General features: G+C 34.9%; 2 protein-coding genes across 3 annotated transcripts in view; one reads left to right on the forward strand and one right to left on the reverse strand.

Annotated features, from left to right (window-relative positions):
- timeout (circadian regulator timeout) overlaps window positions 1-19,312 on the forward strand; it is a 295,646-nt gene that overhangs the window by 67,286 nt on the left and 209,048 nt on the right. The window lies entirely within an intron of this gene.
- On the reverse strand, window positions 11,240-13,573 carry 2mit (leucine-rich repeat-containing protein 2mit). Its single transcript, XM_077436234.1, has one exon. It carries the CDS (start codon window positions 13,571-13,573, stop codon window positions 11,240-11,242), a length of 2,334 nt encoding a protein of 777 aa, XP_077292360.1.

Below are 19,312 nucleotides of genomic sequence, written 5' to 3' on the forward strand. Positions count from 1 at the left end.
TTTCAATTGGTGTTTTAGATTCTTTGCATATGTCTAAATCATACTATCCCGTTACTTGCCATGAGTGTTTCAATTGCCAGGATTAAGAATTAGAACAATGGGAATATAATATCATTGAAATCTTTATCCACGAACCCGACCCTTAACGATATAAGCGTACTTTTTGTTGGTAGTTACTTCAATGTACTTAAAAAATATTTCACTGTAGGAGCCGCTCTTTTTTTTTTAAACTATTCTTTATAGATATTCAAAGCATAACGTTTTACGAGTTTTCTATTGATTTATAAAACCGAATATGCATATGTATGTACATACATATGTATTTGGATCGATGTATCGCCGTGGCTAATTGGATACTCGACGTTTCGTAAAATGGGATTTTTATCCAGCAGCCGGTTTTTTCGCCGATAATTCAAATTGCCGTTTATTTTTTTTTAGTTTAACTTTATTTTCTTTTCATTTGTCGTCGTCGATGTAGACTGAGCTTTAACTGTGCACTCACACAATTGTAATATTATACGTACTCGCGTCTGAAGCTGGAAAATTTTCACGGTAGAATATTTATTGCTTTCGGTGTGCCCACGTATCGCACATATGTACATATGTATGTTTGTACAATACGTGTGTGCACACGGTCGTGTCCGTAATGCTATTCGAATGCATTTTATTTTGCTTTGCAATCCCCTTCACTTTGCCTGCTATATTGGATGCTGCCGTAGTTATTCGAGTTGATCCGATTTATTTTTTTCCCCTTCCTGATTTTTTTTCCTATAGTGACGGCAGATAAGGGTTATTCGTATTAAAGTGGCTTCGTAACTACCGATTGCCACTATATTTATGTATGTATTTTTTATTATATGATTTTTATTACGAATGCACGAATAGATGCGAACAAAGCGCTCGAAAGCTTTTTTAAGTACCGTTGTGAATTACTTGGTGAATTCAAACTGAGAGTTTTCATTTCGGATTTTGTCGAGATTTATAGAGCGACCACTTGTGATGTTGAATTATGTGCTTTTGAACTTATTTTTGTTTCCGAACTACTTGTAAGGAGCAGTTTAATTAAAGCTAGACTGTGGCTGGTCACTTTTTTATTATTAAGTTTATTGGTGTAAAAAATTGAAATTGAATTATGCGAAAATTTGTTCTTCCTTTGATTATTAGATTATGGAAAATTGCACTTGACAGCTTTTATAATTCAATATCACAAACATGTCAGCTGATGAATTTTCCTTATACGCTGACGATAAGCAAACTATGTCCACATATAAACTATGTCATAGATGGATTGCATGTTAATCGAATACAATATCATTATTAAATTAAATTTTAATCATATAAAGCGCTGAATATGTTATAACCTGATTTTGACTTCCCTCGACGTTGATCACATTGAATTTTGATCACATAAACTTTTGAGATTGTATTATTATTAGATGAATTTTAATTGTATTTTTAAATGCCTTCGTTTGCAATTTAATACGCTTTACTTTGATTTTGGTCGTCTCCCTCCTGTCATAGTATTTACCGATCCCCTTGACGCTTTTCCATGACCTCGCCCACTCCCCATTTCCCTCCTGTGCAGAAGAACAACAATTCTCATTCCCATATTGCACCGAGAGTGTGATCAAAGTGGATATCCATACAGACTGGATCTGCTCTGTCGGACCAATCTCGTTCCGGCTGCACACGTTCCGATCCGCTTTATTGCGCGGCGTGGATTTTCCGGAAAATTCCCCGGTAAATCAAAACATACGTAAATACATACATATGTACATAGGCAACTCGGATTTTCGCCCGAAATTGTGAAAAGGCTTCTTCTTCACTAATTTTATCTCTCGCTAAATTCTTTCGAATCTTTAAATTGATCTCGCTATCGAGGGGTCGTCTGCGCGGTCGAGGGTCTGAGGGTCGTTTTAGGGTTTTACCCTCGGCTTTATCGCGACTTATTTTTCAACGTAACGCTGAGCTCTCATTTTCCCGTCGGTTCGCGGAAAAAGCGGTCATTTTTCTTGTTTTACACGACACATATCCGAACGCGGTATAAATTTTGCGCCTTTTTTGCGTTATTTATTTTGGCGAAAATTTGGCGAATCTTTCGATGAAAAGCTGTAATTCGATGTGTCGTCTGGACTTACACATTGATGAAACCACGTTTTGTGCGAGTATTTTGGCAAAATATCTCTTTCTGTCGGAATTCGTAAATACATGTGTCGAGTTTGCCCATCTGCTATGTCTGAATTATATAGGTCAGTTTAATTTTGTGTTTATTTAAATATAATTGAAAGTCAGGTTAAGTTAGTTTGAATCGAGATTAAATTAAAGTTCAAGCTAGGTTGGGTAAGAACGTCTTCTTTGTGTTCTAATTTAAACACACCATATTGTTTGTGTACTAAGCTTGTTTTAGGACAGTTTAAGTATTAGAGATTCTTGCTTTAAATGAGGATTAACGAATGAAGCAGGTATATTTGACTTATGAACTGTAGGTAGACATTTGTATGTACGCATGTACCTACATATAATATGAACAATGTATCTAATTTCTTGATGAATAAACAAAAGTGAAAAGCATACTTTCCAAAATATACAGAAAATCTAGCAGTATGTATACATACATAAATACATATGTATATGCATTCCCTGTGAATTTAATTTACATTTGCGGTTATGTATAATATTATTATTTTCAGATATATCAATTGTCAACGGCAAATTGGAGTCAGCGTGCAAATTGAAATTTGACACATTTTAAATTGAAAGAAAATCAATTGTGTCGCAAAATGTGAATGTGTGCGCTAATAAAATGGCGAAATAAAATATATGTATGAATGCAAACGATCGGAAAATAAATTGGAAAGGGAGTATTTAAACAACGGGGGAACAATTTTTTCGTTAAGTGAGTTTCATCGTCCTCCACGCATGGGACCCCTTACGCTTCACTGATTTCGAATCGATTTTTTTTATTTGTCTATTTGTTATGCGTTAGGAGATTTGCAAACGTCTATACAAACACTATGAAGTTGTATTTTATTTTTTTCGAAAGCATTGTATGTTTTTCCAAATATTATTCTATGAAAAATGCAATTTTTTCAGTTTTTTTTACTTAAACAGTGTAGATCCAAATTTTCTATTGAAAATTTAGTCAAATTAAAAAAAAAATGGTTATCTATTTCGACATTTATGCTTTGATCCTGCATTAATAAGATGGTTCAAATAATTTTAAGTGAAAACACAAAGGGAAAGTTTTGCTTTTTTAATGTAACGTGTTTCAATTTAATAATGGAAACCCAGGAAATGGTTGGAAATCTTTATAAATTATCCATCGTCGTAAAAAATTTAATAGGTGATAAAACAAAACAATAAATCGATAATAAATTTTAATACGAAGTATGACTATCGATTTTATAAAATTGTAGTACGATATATAAAATTGTAGTACAAAATATGACATTTACATATAATAACTGTCAAGCGGCTCTTTCAAATTTATAAATTTTGTCCTAAATGAGTGAAATCAAATAAACGCTTCTAGTAGAAAGCTTTCGTAAATTTTACAAATGTATAATATAAGAAAATAATGTGTCTCGTTCGTAACGTGTTGTGTTATTATTTATTAAACTAAACGTCGTTTATATTGAAATTTGAAATCTACCGTAAAAGTGACACGTCTCCGCGAAACTAACGGTCATATTTATTATTTCACGCTTATGAAAATCTCGGGTGTGTCGTAAAACCGGTCGGCGGTTTTCGCATCTGGAAAACCGGTCGTTTTCGGTCTCGGTTCGATACGCCATTAACCGAAATCTCTCGAGACGATCCCCAGCATCCTCCACTAATATCATATACACTTAATATTATGCATGTATAATATAGCAAACGGTTTTATTGGCGACGCACTCTTGTCAGCCTCAAATGTATTAATAGATCCATTCGAACGGGTATCTACATATCTCCTTGTTATGTTTATCTATTGGATTTTGGGAGTTTTCGTCTCCTCGTTTTGATACAATGAATGTTTTAGTGTCGTTAAAATGTACATATCTAAGGGTTGATTGCAACTATTATCGGTGTTGGTTATTAAGGTGGGTTCGTTATTGTGTTGGAGTGTAGGACAATGTATGAGTTTATGTATTATACATACATACGTAGTAAGCTCGTTTTGGGTTTATCGGCGGATTCCAATAATATTTGTCGTGTCTGTAAATTTTAATTTGCTTTATGTTTTTCAGTGATTGAACTGGTTAATTATAATATTCAGTGTTAGTTGACTATAATAGATGACAATTAAGAGAAATTTTTATTTTGTGTTTTTTTCATTTTAATTGTGTGTTGCTTTGATGTATGATTTATTTTTTACGATTTATTTGAGTCTTTATATTTGAAAGTGGTGGAAGTCCAATTTTCAGTTCCAAAAATACTATTTCTGTTTGACTTAATTCACAAATTGTTATTCGATATGTCCAAAATCTTGGAAAACCAGAATAAACGTATGCATGCCACCGGTATTTTTTTTAAATATTGTTAAACAAAAAATATTATATTTAATGTTTTGATAGATATTTCTCGAAACGAAGAAAAATGGACTTATGCTATTTTCAGTTATAGCGACGCAGATCTTCATTTTCATCTAATGATAGAACCACTGGAGTAATGAAATTTATATTTTATAAGTTTATAATTGACCATATTGCAATATTGTTTCTAGTTTTTTTATTCATACCTATGCACTTTGTATGTATGTATGTACATATGTATATTTATACGATACTTTTGTGTATGTATAAAAAACATTTTGACAAGTTCCATTCAAAACTTTCACTGCACGCGGCTCGATACATCAAAATAGTCGACGGCGAAATTTTCCCGATTTCGGGCAGCATCCGTAATGGATAATAATGGATATGAACACGTACATGCCCGATTTCAAATTGAGGAAAATAGAGGAGTTTGTGTTTTGCGGACGCATTGTGTTACAAGTCTACCCGGGTTGATTGACAGAAGGTCCATATTATGTGTGGTACCTTTCGCAGGAAAGAGTAGTCGAGAAGTTAGTTCGCTCCGATGCGGGCTTATTGTCGGGGGAATTTTCCACGGGTAAAATTTTCCACGCCAATGATAAATTACCCTGCGCGGGCTTTTATTATGGCACGCATCGAAACTCCATTTTCCGAATTTTCACGATATCTCTCTCCCTCTCTTTTCGTACCTATACGGGCCGCTGATGAAACGTTGTACATATGCACATACATACATATGTACAGGATGCGTTCGAAAACTTCCCGGAAAATTTAAATAACATGTGTTCCATTTATATTGAAACATTCTACCGAAGCCCTTCCTTCCGGTAGAAATCAGCGTTCTTTGATTCCAGCCGTTGCACTATCAAACGTTTAATTTCGCACCGACGTCACTCGTTCAGATTTAGCTTTTAAATAACTAATTTAAATTGTTGTATGTATGTATGTATATATGTACGTATGTACATAAATGTATGTACATTTATATTGATATTGAATCAGCCGCGTGGACTAGCATACTGTGCTTTCGAGCAGATTGGTCACGGGTTCGAGTTCTCTTAGAGTACCGCCGCTGGCCAGACCTTGGTTTGTGACTCCAGGTCGATCGTTTCTTATCAGAGTTTGCCAATTGCCAATATCGAAGTTATTCAGCGTCTTCAGGTTCGCCAATTTGATTATAAAATGCTGCAAAAATTTCTCCATATATGTATGTCACTGTGGATGTGTGTATGAATTCGCATTTTATAAAATGCTTGTGTATTATATATTGATTGTATTGTATCTGTTTAAGTGCATTCGTCGCTTTGGAGCGTTTTGTAAATGCAAATGTTCATGTTCTATGAAATAAAATAAAAATATGATTAAATTCTCAGCTATCAATTAGGCTTTTATAGTTTCTATAACATGGATGAAATTCACGAAAGTCAGCAGGCAGTCTTCGATGTTCTGTCAATCCTCATTAAAACGATTAATTCATCCTTGAAGTGTGGTTACATTATTTAGACTTCATTGTATCGGTTTTTTTTCCAAATTCAAAATGAATTTCAAACTGATATTGCACCAAAATTAATGCAACACTATGTACCTATATGTAGACCAGATTAAAAAATTGACCCTTTCTCGTTGGTGAGTATGTACTAATCATGCAATTAATTTGAAAGCTGATCGAATTCCTATTTTTATTTTTGTTAAATGAATACAAATGTATATAAAAACAACAAAAAAAATCGCCTTTTTCTACTGATTGACATACGGCCGGTCCGTATTAACTGTCCGCGTTGATCAATTGGCAATTACGTTAGCAGGGCCGTACCGGGAGTGTGCCCTCTGAAAACCGATTTTCCGGGTGAATTTTCCACCTAACCCCTCTTCGCCCCCCCCCGCCCCTTCCTCGGTTCTGCTCGTTTCGTAATTGCGTATTCGCTACGAGTGCTCTTTTCGTGTGACGTAATCAACTTAAAATGTTGCAACACGGTAAACTGTTCAACTGTCGCAATTCGATTTGTGCGGTCTTCCGTTTTGAACCGGTTTTAAAATGTCGTTGTATTTTTTTATTACCATTATTTTTATCGTGCATTCTCTGTATGCATTGAAATGCAACGTTCGTTTGCTGGTGAGCGGTGGCCCGATTTGTAATGTTTCGTTTATACGGGACTGTCGTGTGATAAATTTTGATGGAATTTAAAATGGGGGTTGTTTTGCTTTTAGTTTGTAGATGATTTTATGTTTCTCTTTTGTTGGGTGTTTTTATTTTAGTTTATGTGTTTTATCCATATAATAAATGATACATGTGTTATATTTTTGGTTTTTAAATAAGTACTAGTGTCGTGTTAAGAGTCTCATAACTAGAGGTAGGATAGTCACAGTGCTATCCATTGTTCTCGCAAACCTTTAACAATGCATTTACAACCTTTGAACAATACACGGCCCCCTCAGGCTCCGGTGACTACTCATAACTAAAGATAGGCGCGAGACGGTGTTAAATGGGTTCCTATTTTCAATTTCTATTGTTAACCTTTTTTTCTCTTTAGAGAGCAAAAAAAAGTGGTTATCAATAGAAATTGACAATATGAACCCATTTTAACACGCTCATCCACTGAAGTCTACTCGTAACCTTGTTTTTATTTTCTTTTTAGTACGTACGTAGAATAAACTTTTTTTTTCATACATATCTCGACCCTGAGTGGATGCTTTTATTTGTTCTCTTCAACTAATAATATTTCACACTTTTACGGTTGAATTATGTTTTTTTTATACTCATTCCACATACCCCAAAGAAACATTATACTAAGTATTTTAGCAAGATATTCGCAGTGAAAAACCTAAAAAATTTAAATAATTTAAAAACTGTTTAGTTTGTTCTTATTTTATACAATACATATATACATATAGCTGTTTGTATTTGTATATTAAAAGCAATGAAAATGTTCTTTCTTTTGACGACTTTATATTTGTAATGAAAAATAAGTTACCTTTTTTTTATTACTAATGAAACGTTTTATCTTTTATAAATTTTACGTATTAACTAACTTTGTTGTGTATTTTTTGTGTGTTCAAAGTTATTGTACATGTTATTTGGAATATTTTGGGATATGTATTCTAATTTTGATAATAAAAGATACATGTGAGAATTTAAACTCTAACACTTTATTTGGCAAATTTATAATTTCACATTTATCTTTATATAAATATATATCTGTTAATTCATTACTACTATATTCATGTATATGTATACATATACATTCCTATGTACATATATACATATACACATTTATATATATTTTTTCATAATATATCATTGAACAGAATATTTTTTTTTTTTTTTGTTATACAGATATTTATGTCCATATTTGGAAAAATTTTGTAATGTTCTAATCTTCATGCACGAATAGGCGCAGTTCAAGGGGGGGCTGATTGTATTTTTTTTACTTATTATTGCAAATTTATACACAACCATATCTATTTAACATTTTTTTACAATAAATAATTCGAACAAAAATTGCCTTCTACAAAATATGTGTTTATATTCATATATTATTTTTTTTATTAACATTTTCTTAAATTTTTTGCTCAGCCTTTTAGACCCGCTTTCACTTGAACGTGTCTTTAAACTGTTTTCATATCAGCAATTGCGTGATTTTTCATACAAGATAAATATTCGCATTGCTCATTTGAAAACAGATTTTTTTTAATATATTTTTTTCTTTATAATAGAACGTGCAATTGTTATTAAAATGTACAGTTAATTAATTGCAATCCACGATGAAATAACGTCAGTTCCATAAATCGCTTACAATTCTAATGTTTAATAATAAGTATAGACCGGGAAGACAGAGAAGATTCTATTTAATACAAATGGTACACTTTTTTTTCGCTATGTAATTTTTCCATGGTTTGCAAAACTCTACAAAAAACATATGTATTTCGATTTATTTTTTAATAATTTACACACTATTGTCGACAATCGGTCAGTAAAATGTTTTTTTAGGTATATAATTTTCACGGAGAATCAATCGGTTATTTTGCGGTTATTATATACATATTAAATATTTACAAAGTCATATTTATAACAACCTATACATAACCTACATAATATAATTTTCGTGTAAAAAATATAAGTGGCAATCTTTTTGTTCGTTTTGAACCCATTTTTGTAATTAGTTTATTCACAACATTAACACGCATTCACAGGCCATTTAATAGTCTTTTTTTTTTTTTTTTACTAAAACGTGGTACATTTTTATTTTTTAACACTTTTCTTCCGTTAAGTGTCATTTTTACTTTATCTTTAAGGGGATTATATTGTGTTATTATAATTTTCGAATATAAACTCATTCGGCTCGTGACCATGCGATGAACTCGACACTGTAAAATATCACATAAAACACGACTCCGATCACTTTTTGGTCATACATACATTTACATATATTTTGGTCGATGCACAATTTCATACAAATTTTTCGGTCAAATTTAAATTCTGGTCGTCCGTCGTCGGCGCGTTTGCTGATATATTGAAAACTTCGCCGAGATTACGCGATTAAAATGAAATTCGACGAAATATTCGCTTCGTCGATCAATAAAGGATTCCCTTCGATGGAATTTCTCCCAGAATTCTGTTTACTTAGGGTGTTTAAGTTGAATGGTATCCGACCTTTATACTTTGGATATCCATTTGACCGACTTAGTAATTTTCTCGTAAGGAACTAGGCGTGTACATATAGTTTCGAATATTTCGACCATCCTTGTTTCGCCTCGTCCGAACGATCTTGTTTCGATTTTGGTCATCCTTCTATTGTGTTTTCTAAACCATTTACATGTGTTGCAATTACAAGTATTGCTCATTCATTTTACAAGTGTTGAAGCTAATTCGATTGATTTGTTGCTTTTAATTTACTCAATTTTTGGACATTGCGCTTTCTTAGAGTACAATAGTGATCATATGTACAAGTTGCAATAAATCACGAAAGCTTGTAATATAAAAATATTAATTCGTTATAATTGTAATATTAACTGCTAATTTGAATTTTATATTTCACTAGTTTTTATTTTTCATTTCAACGAATGGTTTTGTAAAGGAATCGATAAATGATTTGAAATTATTGTTAGAAGTTATAATTTTTATGTTGTATTGTCTGCATTATAATCAAATTTTGTGAAATCCTTCATTTATCATCATTGTACTCTAAGGACGTGATGTGTAATATAAAAGAAATCTTATTTTCAAAATATAGAATGTTTACTCGAAAATAAATGATTACTTTTTAGTATATGTATGTACATACATATGTACATATGCGAATACCAATTATATTATATTAATTATGTTTAATTAAAAATTACGCTAAATAAGCAGTTGTACATTGTATATTAGGGGAATTACAAGATTCAATCTATTTTCCAAAATTGAAGTTGAAATTGGAAACGTATTTTATTTCTTAGAATTCTTTTCAAAAATTTTCCTCGTAATATTTGCTTTGAAAATAAATTTATTAACTTCACAACGTTCATCCAATACCTCACAACGTTACTTAAGAAGGTTTTAAACATTAAAATTAATGCTATATATATATATATATTTTTTTTTTTTTCAGGAATTACATTATTATATATTGAAATTCTTCTTAACTTTGTCGAATATTCGTAAAATTCAATTACCAGCACTTGTTGATACGTCATTTGAACATCTAAAATCATATAATTGGTTTTGTTAAGTAAATTTTCTCATTTTTATTACTCGGATATGTACATGTATTACACAAATTAATCAATTTGACAAGCTCAGAGACAGATTATTCGCTTTAATCAAAACCGTTTAACTTTTGTGCCATTTTAATGTTCCCGTAGGTCTCCCGCAAAAAGGTCAGATAAAATGTTTTATAACGCGACTAAAATGTCAAAAGTATACATTAGTATATTTTGAATTATATTATGGAATATTCAGCGATCTTTTCGCTGTGCACAATTTGAGCAACACGATGAAATTCATTATATTTAAAGTCGTCTATTTTTTTTATTAAACTTGACGTTAGACCGAATAATTTGTATGAAATTGCGTTCGATGCAAAAAAAATGCGATAGATTTTACATACATATGTTATCGGTTTCAATAGGTCCAAAGTCGAAATGTGCCGTTTGTTAGATATACATTTATGTATATGTAGTCTCAGTTTTTTACTTTTTATTATAAAAATTAAATTAACTGTCGGAAAGTATGCGTAAGATTTTTTTTATTTATATTAAATTGGTTGACCCTTTTTCAAGGTCACAATTTAAAAAATTGAAATTTTGGTTTTAATTTGGTGAAACAGTTTCTCGAAAAAACATTTTTTACTATTATAGTAATGTATACATATGAATAGTAATTACTACTCAAGACAATTAGTGATTTATGTAGATCCACGGCTAAAATGGAAAAATTCACATTAAATCTGTCTTATTGATGTGAATAAAATACTTAAATTTTATATTTAGCTGCTTTTTTATTTTAGACATTTCCTGAGACTCATTTTAGAAATGGAAGAATCTTTTTACTTGTTTAGAACATCGTTCTGAACCAATAATTTTTTTTATGATAATTATATTCGAGTGAATTCGACATTGGACCTTTGGAAGCCGAGCCGCAGACACGCACATCTACATTTATGTGATTAGTGAGACTTACTCTAGTGCTATGCGAGGGAGTCGTACTCGATATCGGCCACGTGCTCCCCCGTCCTCAGATGTCACCACAGCTCGCCGACGGCCGCAATCGTCGGCACCTCCATCATCAGGTCTTGATGGTGATGATGGGGCGGCCGGGGGCGCCGCCTTGCCGCCCACGCCACCGCCAGGGCCGCCCCTGCTGCCGCTATCCCTGCTCCCGCCACGGCTATTGCTCCTGTGCCGCCCCCCGAGAATCCGCCCTCCTCCGCACTGAATCTGGACGTTTGATACTCGGACGCGTTCTGGACCATCTCCACAACGCTCGCATTACTACTCAAAACTTCCTCAAATGGCACAAACTGTGTCGCCTCCGTCGTACCTATCTTTCCCTTTGCTTTCTGCGGCTCTTGAGACCACTCTGAAAATATCTCCAAAAGCTTACTTCTCGAATCTTCAACGGCCTTCTCCTGCTTTGCATCGTCGCTTCTCAACATTAACTTCTTATCCAAAAAACTGTCGATCTGATTTGAATCGTTCTTTTTAACCAGCTTTCCTTTGCGGCTAACGTCGTTCAAAATCGCACTGGCGTTCCTCAATTGGTTCAGTATATTATTACTATCGGGCCGCTTTAAGTTGAGAACTCTTTTAGAAGTGATGTTCAGCTGTGAAAATCTATTTTTGGGTGTGTATACGGGAGTTTGAGTACTCGCCGGAGAGTGTAAGTCAATTACCAACTTTCCGACTAAGGCAGGTGGGGAGAAACATTTAACTTGTTCGTAATTGTTTGCTGGATTCTCCCTCATCCAATCGGCTAACCAGCGCAAATCGCTGCAATTCAACATGTTCCCCTCCAGTCTGAGTATTTTTAATTGGGGCCAAAAGTGCAGCAGGTCCGATCTGATCATCGAGATGTTGGAGTAGCGCATGTCTAGGTGTTGCAGTCTCGTCATCGCGGCCAGGGCTGCTGTGTCTGCCATTAATTGCCTCGTCAGACCAGGACTGAATTCTAGGTGTAAATTTTCAATGCCTTCCGGCGACGGAACCGGAAACGATATGTCCTTAGCTGGGGGAGATATGTTGACGAAAGCTATGCGCAAATCTTTGAGTGAGACCGGCCCACTGAAAGTGTTCGGCGTTAGTGCTTTTAACGGATTGTTCGACAGGTCCAAAACTTCTAAAGATATCAGCTGAAAGAAAGCGTTCTCTTGGATGTAAGAAATGGCGTTGTTGGACAGTATAAGTATTTTCAAGTTGGTCAGAGTTGTGAAGTCGGTTATTGTCAAGTTTCCGATCAAATTTGTGTCTAGCGATAGGTAGTGGAGCTTGTCCGGAAGCATTTTTGGCACTGTTCTCAATCTGTTGTTATTTAGGTACAGTTGGGAAAGCATTTCCAGACGACCCAGAGCGTCGTCTTCAATGTCTGTTATGATGTTGTGGGTAAAGTCGAGCATGTGGAGTAGCGGGTAGCTGTCCAAGTCTCCGCAAGACACTGCTGCTATTCTGTTGCCGGCTAGTGTCAAATATCTCACAGAGTGCGTCAAAGCTTCTGGCACTTGGGACAAGCCCGTGCGGGACGCGTCAACTTGTTGCAGCCTCCGTCCCGTGCCCACGAAGATCTGAGCGTCGGGTCGCAGCTGAGGATTGTCGGCGAGAAGCAGCCTGGCTAGGTTGGGCAGGAACTGCAAGGTCCCAGGTGCGACGCTGGTCAACTTGTTGTACGAAATATCCAACTGTTGCAGCATCAGAAGGCTGCTGAACGACTTCTCGCACAGCACTTCGAGCTGGTTCGAACTCAAGTTCAACTTTTGCAGCGAGAGCAGTGGCTGGAACACGGCGTCCGAAAGCAACGTCAGATTGTTCGAAGACAAGTCCATGTGCAAGAGTTTACCCAAACCGCTGAAGCACTCAACTGACAAGTTCACGATACGGTTGCCGCTTAAATCTAAATAAAGTAACTTTTTCACATTTGAAAACGTCCTGTTGTTGACCGTCAGAATGGAGTTGTGCGACAAGTCCAGGAGTGTCACGTTGCTCTGTTTCGGGTCTGGATTGAGAGCGTTAATGGAATTGTTGGTCAGGATCAAAACTTGTATGTTGTAATCGCTGTAGATGAAAGTTTCCGGCTGGCGGATGAAACTATCCGCGATCTCCAGCTTGGAGAGGGACGTGTTCGCTATCCCGTCGTGCTGATGGAACTTTAGCAAGTATTGGATGTCCTTGCAAGCTTTGACGTACAAGTGTCGCGTGGTTTGGAACACTGTGACGTAACTGTTGGGACAGCCGTTACACGTGATGGTCGAATTTAAACAGCGGCACGGAGCAGGACAACCGAGTCCTTGCGGAACGACTCCAGAAGCTGAGCACATCCCTAGGATGATGACGCACAGGCAGTAATAAGCTGATAGCGATGCCATTTTAATTTTTTTGATGTTGTTTTTTTTTGTTGTTTTTTTTAAGTAATTCTTCCGTCACTCACATTATTTTAGTTGAGTTGATCTGGTTATTGTTATTTTTAGTGAGGTGTGTCGTCGATCGGTGGTCGGCATTGTGGTTTTAATGTGGAGTCACATGATGTGGAAAGTTCGCGTTAGTGTGGAGTTCGTCGGGATATAAACACGCAAGTTTGTTGGGGTTTTGCGAGGGCGCACGCGGCATCCCGACGCCGGTCGAGGACCCACTGGCGTCGGATCGTTGAAGGGGTTGCGAGGGACCAGGGAGGGCTGCCCCAGGGCGGGGGCGGGCGCCGGCGCCCTGCACCAGCTGCTGCCGCCCACCCCGTCTCCCTCTATCTGGCCGCCCCCCGGCCTCCCACAGCCACCGCTAACGGTGCCTCCCGCCGCCCACCCACCCACCCACCGCACAGACCGCCACCACCTCTCTCTCTTGACAAAATTCGATAATGCAAGGAATGCCGAAGATTTTTCCGGGAAATTAAATCGAATTAAAACACTCCCTTCGCCGCTGCTGTCCGAAGGTTGCATCCGAGAAGGGATTGTCTTCCGGGAGACCGCCTCCTTGTACATACTTTGTATTTGTATAGCCCGTCGCGAGTTGAGTCGAAGTTTGAATTTATATTTTACCACCATTTTAATATGAATATTACAAAAAATAAAGTGAAAAATGTCTTCTTAATCTTAAATTTTGACAGGTGACTAGCCTTTCCATATACGTATGTATAGCTAAAGCTGATATATATAGCCAAATTTTCAAAAGTATAGTCAGGAATAGGTCTAACTTCTAAGGCAATAAAGTGTATCGTAAGCAGTGTAATGTACATACTTGTATTGAATTTTTCAACGTATACATACTCGTCATCTTATGTAGTATACTTATTATATTATACGTGAGGTTTCGTAAGTACATTTGTATATGTGAGAATATATTTTTTAAAAAGTTAAAAAGTGTGTGCGGTTCGAATGTGATCAAAATTGTTTGAGCTTTTTTCTTCTGTTGTTCTTTGAACATTAACATCAAAATAAGAAAAGCATAAGCGTATATGTGTTAAAATCGTGATGATTCTTAAACTTAAGGATTCTTCTTTCCCAATATCTTATTTCTGTTTTTTATTTTAATATTGTCATTTTGAATGTATTTTATTTTTTCTCATTTAATTTACATATATGTATGTATAAATCAAACCCCTTGGATATATCGACTTTACCGCCTCCCCCAAATATGATAAATAAATAAATAAAAATATATCACTAAACAGACCTAAAACTTATGTATGTACATACATACATATGTATTGGGGGCATGCCTTATGAACAAGATCGTGCAGCAAAATATGCATTGCATTAAACTTAGAATACTTTCCCTTTTTGACGGCGAGTAATAACTGAGATATCCAATTATTTTCAACCCCTATTTCGAAACGCCTATGTAGTTACTATGCTGCAAGCACTCCAATTTCATCTCCATTATGTCAACATCATACCCTCCTTTCGTGTATTTGGTATTTAGTTTTTAATAAGATTTTTAAGAATATGCGCTATTCATTTTTTTTTTTAAATAAAATTTTATACGTATTATCTTTAGGCAATATATTATATATTTTCCTCTTGGTTTTTCATCGGCATACCTCCCCCATTCTTACAGATGATATATACGTCCGTATTAGAATAGGGGAGGTCATCGCGTGTCATGGTTATGCTTATAAAATTCATACGACTTACTGTTATTATTATACATTCGACAAAGTAAACTTTATGTAGAAAATAAAATTATTGAATGCGCTGAGAAAATTTCATCGTGTTTTATTTTCGTTTTCGTTGTTCACAGCGAAAGTTTAGCAAAAGTATCGCACAAAGGTTCGTTATTTCATTGAGCTATTTTTATGTATTTATTTTTTTTTAGTCTATTTTCATTTTGGAATTGTTTCAAAGGGCTTCGCATCATTATTGGACCTCACATGTCTTTGATTATTGCCGTTACGATTGAGCGCTTTTGGGTAATGATGGACTACGAAGTTGCTCCACATTTCGCTAACAATTGCCTACTATTTCCACGCGAGCGAATTTTTGTACAGTCCGCTGTTTTGTTTTTTTTTTTTGTACGATTTTTACTTTATATTCGCAATGAAAATTGTATTGTAACGTAGGATATGTGTAATCGCATATATTTTATTTATTTTTTATTTATACCAAAAAGGCTTAACAGGTAACACCAATGCGCCTCCCTGTCCAGAAACATTGTACATTTGATACAAGTATTACTATTATACAAAGTAAATACATAGTAATTAACATCCATAGAGACATTTAATGTTAAATTTGTAAATTTGCAGCAGAAACCAGTGGGATTTGAACCCGTGACCACTTTGTTACTAATCTATTCTGCTGCACATACGTTTTTTTTTTGGTTTGGATGAAAAGCTTTCCTACTTGTTCCGACATTACATCGTTACCGTCATCGCCCAGACTTGCATATTGATGCGAATAACAGTTGTGAAATAATAATAAAAAATATTCAATCTATTTAATAAACCTATTACTATCACTTGTTTTTAATACGATACTATTAAATTATTTAATAAAATTAACATATCTAAGACCCGACTGAGTTAATACTAAAAAAATGATTTTTTTTTCAATTTGTAACATTTTTTCCGAGTAACTTCATTTGAATAACTTTAATACTGCTTTTTTGATTTTTTTTTCTATGTTTATGATATATGACGACATATTTTAGTTGTTCTTTTTATATATATATATATATATATATATATATATATATATATATATATATATATATATATATACATATGTATATGTGCGATTGGTATTGTTGCGTAGGGGGTGGGTGGAGGATCCAAGTAAAAGGCCAACAGTCGTTTCACAGCATTTATTGATGATTAAGGAGATACACGCAGTGTCACTGCTAAGTCCAGAATGAATTATATCGCCTACGTACCGCCTTATAAAGGGTAGATCTCTCAGGACGCCTAATCTGTTTACCTGTTGTATAGTCACGTATTCGGATATGTATTTCCAAGACATTGGGTCTTCCCGTACCGATTCTGAGAAATAACTAATAACGGTCATTGTTTAGCCTAAATGCACTTAGAGTCCAGATATAATCTTTGGAAGTAAGTGCATGCATTTAGTTAACTGATAACAGATATCCGTTGGTCTAAGTACAATTCGCTCAATCCACGGCGTACGTAACAGTATGAATAAGAACATTTAAGTTGGTATATTTGGTAACAAGTAGCTAACAAACTCGCCTTGTCGAGCCAGACAGATTAAAATACATTAAACGAGCTACTGTAAGATTTGGTCTTTCAATACATACCTACCCGCACACATTCAAAATCTAAATACATGATCTAAAAATCACTTTTAATAAAATTATTGTGAACTGTGACAAATGGCGTAATCAGACTAATCTATGATCCACATTGAGATTAATTCGAATCGAAACCACTAAGTTATTGTATATACAAAGTCTTGAATTCTCACTTCTTCGATTAACATATTTTCGACAATCAGCCGTCGAAATGAGTCTGACTCGCCGTATGATCGGGCCTGGCATTGACAAGTGAATCGCGTCATGCGAACCACTTACAAAGCATCGAGCGCATCGTCAAAGGAAATCAAAGGTATCATCTTCATAATTAAAGACCCGCGCTCTCGGCAAAATTTCGCAGAGGTATCAGAATTTCGCATTAGTACGCAAATATTTATACGGGTCTAATTGATTTTGCACGGGGCTTTCACCTGACGAAAGGGTGGTGGTGGTGGTGCATGTATACTTAAAATCCAATTTACGTGCGTGTGATATTTTCGCAAGTTTATTATGTATGGTGTATATATGCCTGATTAGGTCGTGTTTTCTTGCACACGTGTCGGATGCGTGAGTGGGTGGTAGGCGCCGAACTGAATTTAATGGTATCCGTATGCCATGCTGTACCGGTGGCCGATTTTAGCCCTGGTCATAAATCAAATTTCAACCACTGGTGCAACACAAACAGACCTCAGGCTGTGGCCGCAACCCCATCGAGCAACCCCTTGCGAAACAGTCATCCCCTTCTCGTCCGGCAACTCGCCCTCCCCCCCCCCCCCCTTGGGTACCGTCGACGTCTTTAATTATATTGTGCTCCATCCAATTTCACTCAGAACCTTCCCGACCCACCGCTGCTTACGAATTATGAAAATTAAACACTTCAGATTTCAGCAACTGTTGGTTGGACTATTAGTATAAGTAGTAAAGGCTTGATTCGTGACAATCGTACATAGTCACATTACAATTACATACAATTATTGTAGATATTTTGTTGTACTTGTTACATGTTTTGGTAGGATTATACATACGTACATACATACTGGTAAGACTTAACAATACTGTACAAGGGTAATATTTAACAATACTGTACAAGGGTAAGATTTTCCGTAAGAAGTACCATATTAATCAATAGTTTAGTTGTTCAACTTATCGTTATGATTTAACTACGTCTGATGCAATTTCCTGTATATAGGCTGTTCTCTATGTGTGTAATACATAGAATTGTGCGTAGGGATTGCAATACCGACATGCTGGTTTACCGGTAAATTGTCAAATTTTCGCAAACGGTAAATTACCGGAAACTTTTATTGCGAATTATTAATTTTACATTAAAATTCGATTCAAATGGCGTATTGTGGATTAGGTTGTCGTTGTCGTCGTTAGGTTAGGTTGTCGGTAGAATTTGTTTATTTTCGGTATTTAATGTAGTAATTTTAAATTAATTTAAATTCACTGGCAGTACAGATCAAACACATCGCAATAAATGCGATCAGACGGTTGTTTCAATTATGATCGAAACTTTCAAATGGTCCAAACTTTAAATAAATACATATGATTGTCTAAAAATGAAATTTATTTGTTGTTACGAATTTCCTTTAATTGATTTTTAATTATTTACTAATTTAACGTTTAAAAGTAACCACATATAGTGATTTGATCTACAAAAAAGATATATTTCGTTTGCCGGTAAATCATTACGGTTTACCGGTTTATGAAATTTGACGGAAAATTGCAATGTGTTTATGTGTATGTACAATGTTTGTATGTGCAATGTGTGTATGTCTAGTTGTGTGTCTTTCGAATTAATTACACAGCTTATCACGATGGTTTATTGCTTATAGTAGGTAAATTTAATTTATACTTTTAGTACTACTGGCATGAAAAAAATGCGTGCTATGTAATATTCGGAGTCACGACAAAACGTCGAACGACACAGCGTCTACATCAAAATTTTAACGCGATCTAATGTTTACGGACATAATGTACATACATAGGCAAAACTTTCATATTAAAAAAAAAAAAACAATTTTTTTAAGGAAAAAAACGTACAAGTATTCAATAAAACGTGTAGTGACGAAGTTCACACGTTCTTTAAATTAGATAAGCCAGTTTAATCCAAATTCAATAATAAATAAGAAATCAAAGAACAGTCGAATTTTCCGTAGTAATAAAAAAACATTCACTGCTTGAAAAAATATTTAAAAAACTTTGGTTCCCAAATTAAAAATAAAAACCAATGGATAAAGTAAAAATTTTATGTTTTCAATCAATAACATTTTAAATTATATTGGCCATTACAGGTTTCCCCTGAGGGACGGACACCTACGATATTAAATTATATATGTACATATATAATTTATAAACTATAT

This window comes from Arctopsyche grandis, chromosome 8, assembly GCF_051622035.1.
Source record: "Arctopsyche grandis isolate Sample6627 chromosome 8, ASM5162203v2, whole genome shotgun sequence".
Lineage (NCBI taxonomy): Eukaryota > Metazoa > Arthropoda > Insecta > Trichoptera > Hydropsychidae > Arctopsyche > Arctopsyche grandis.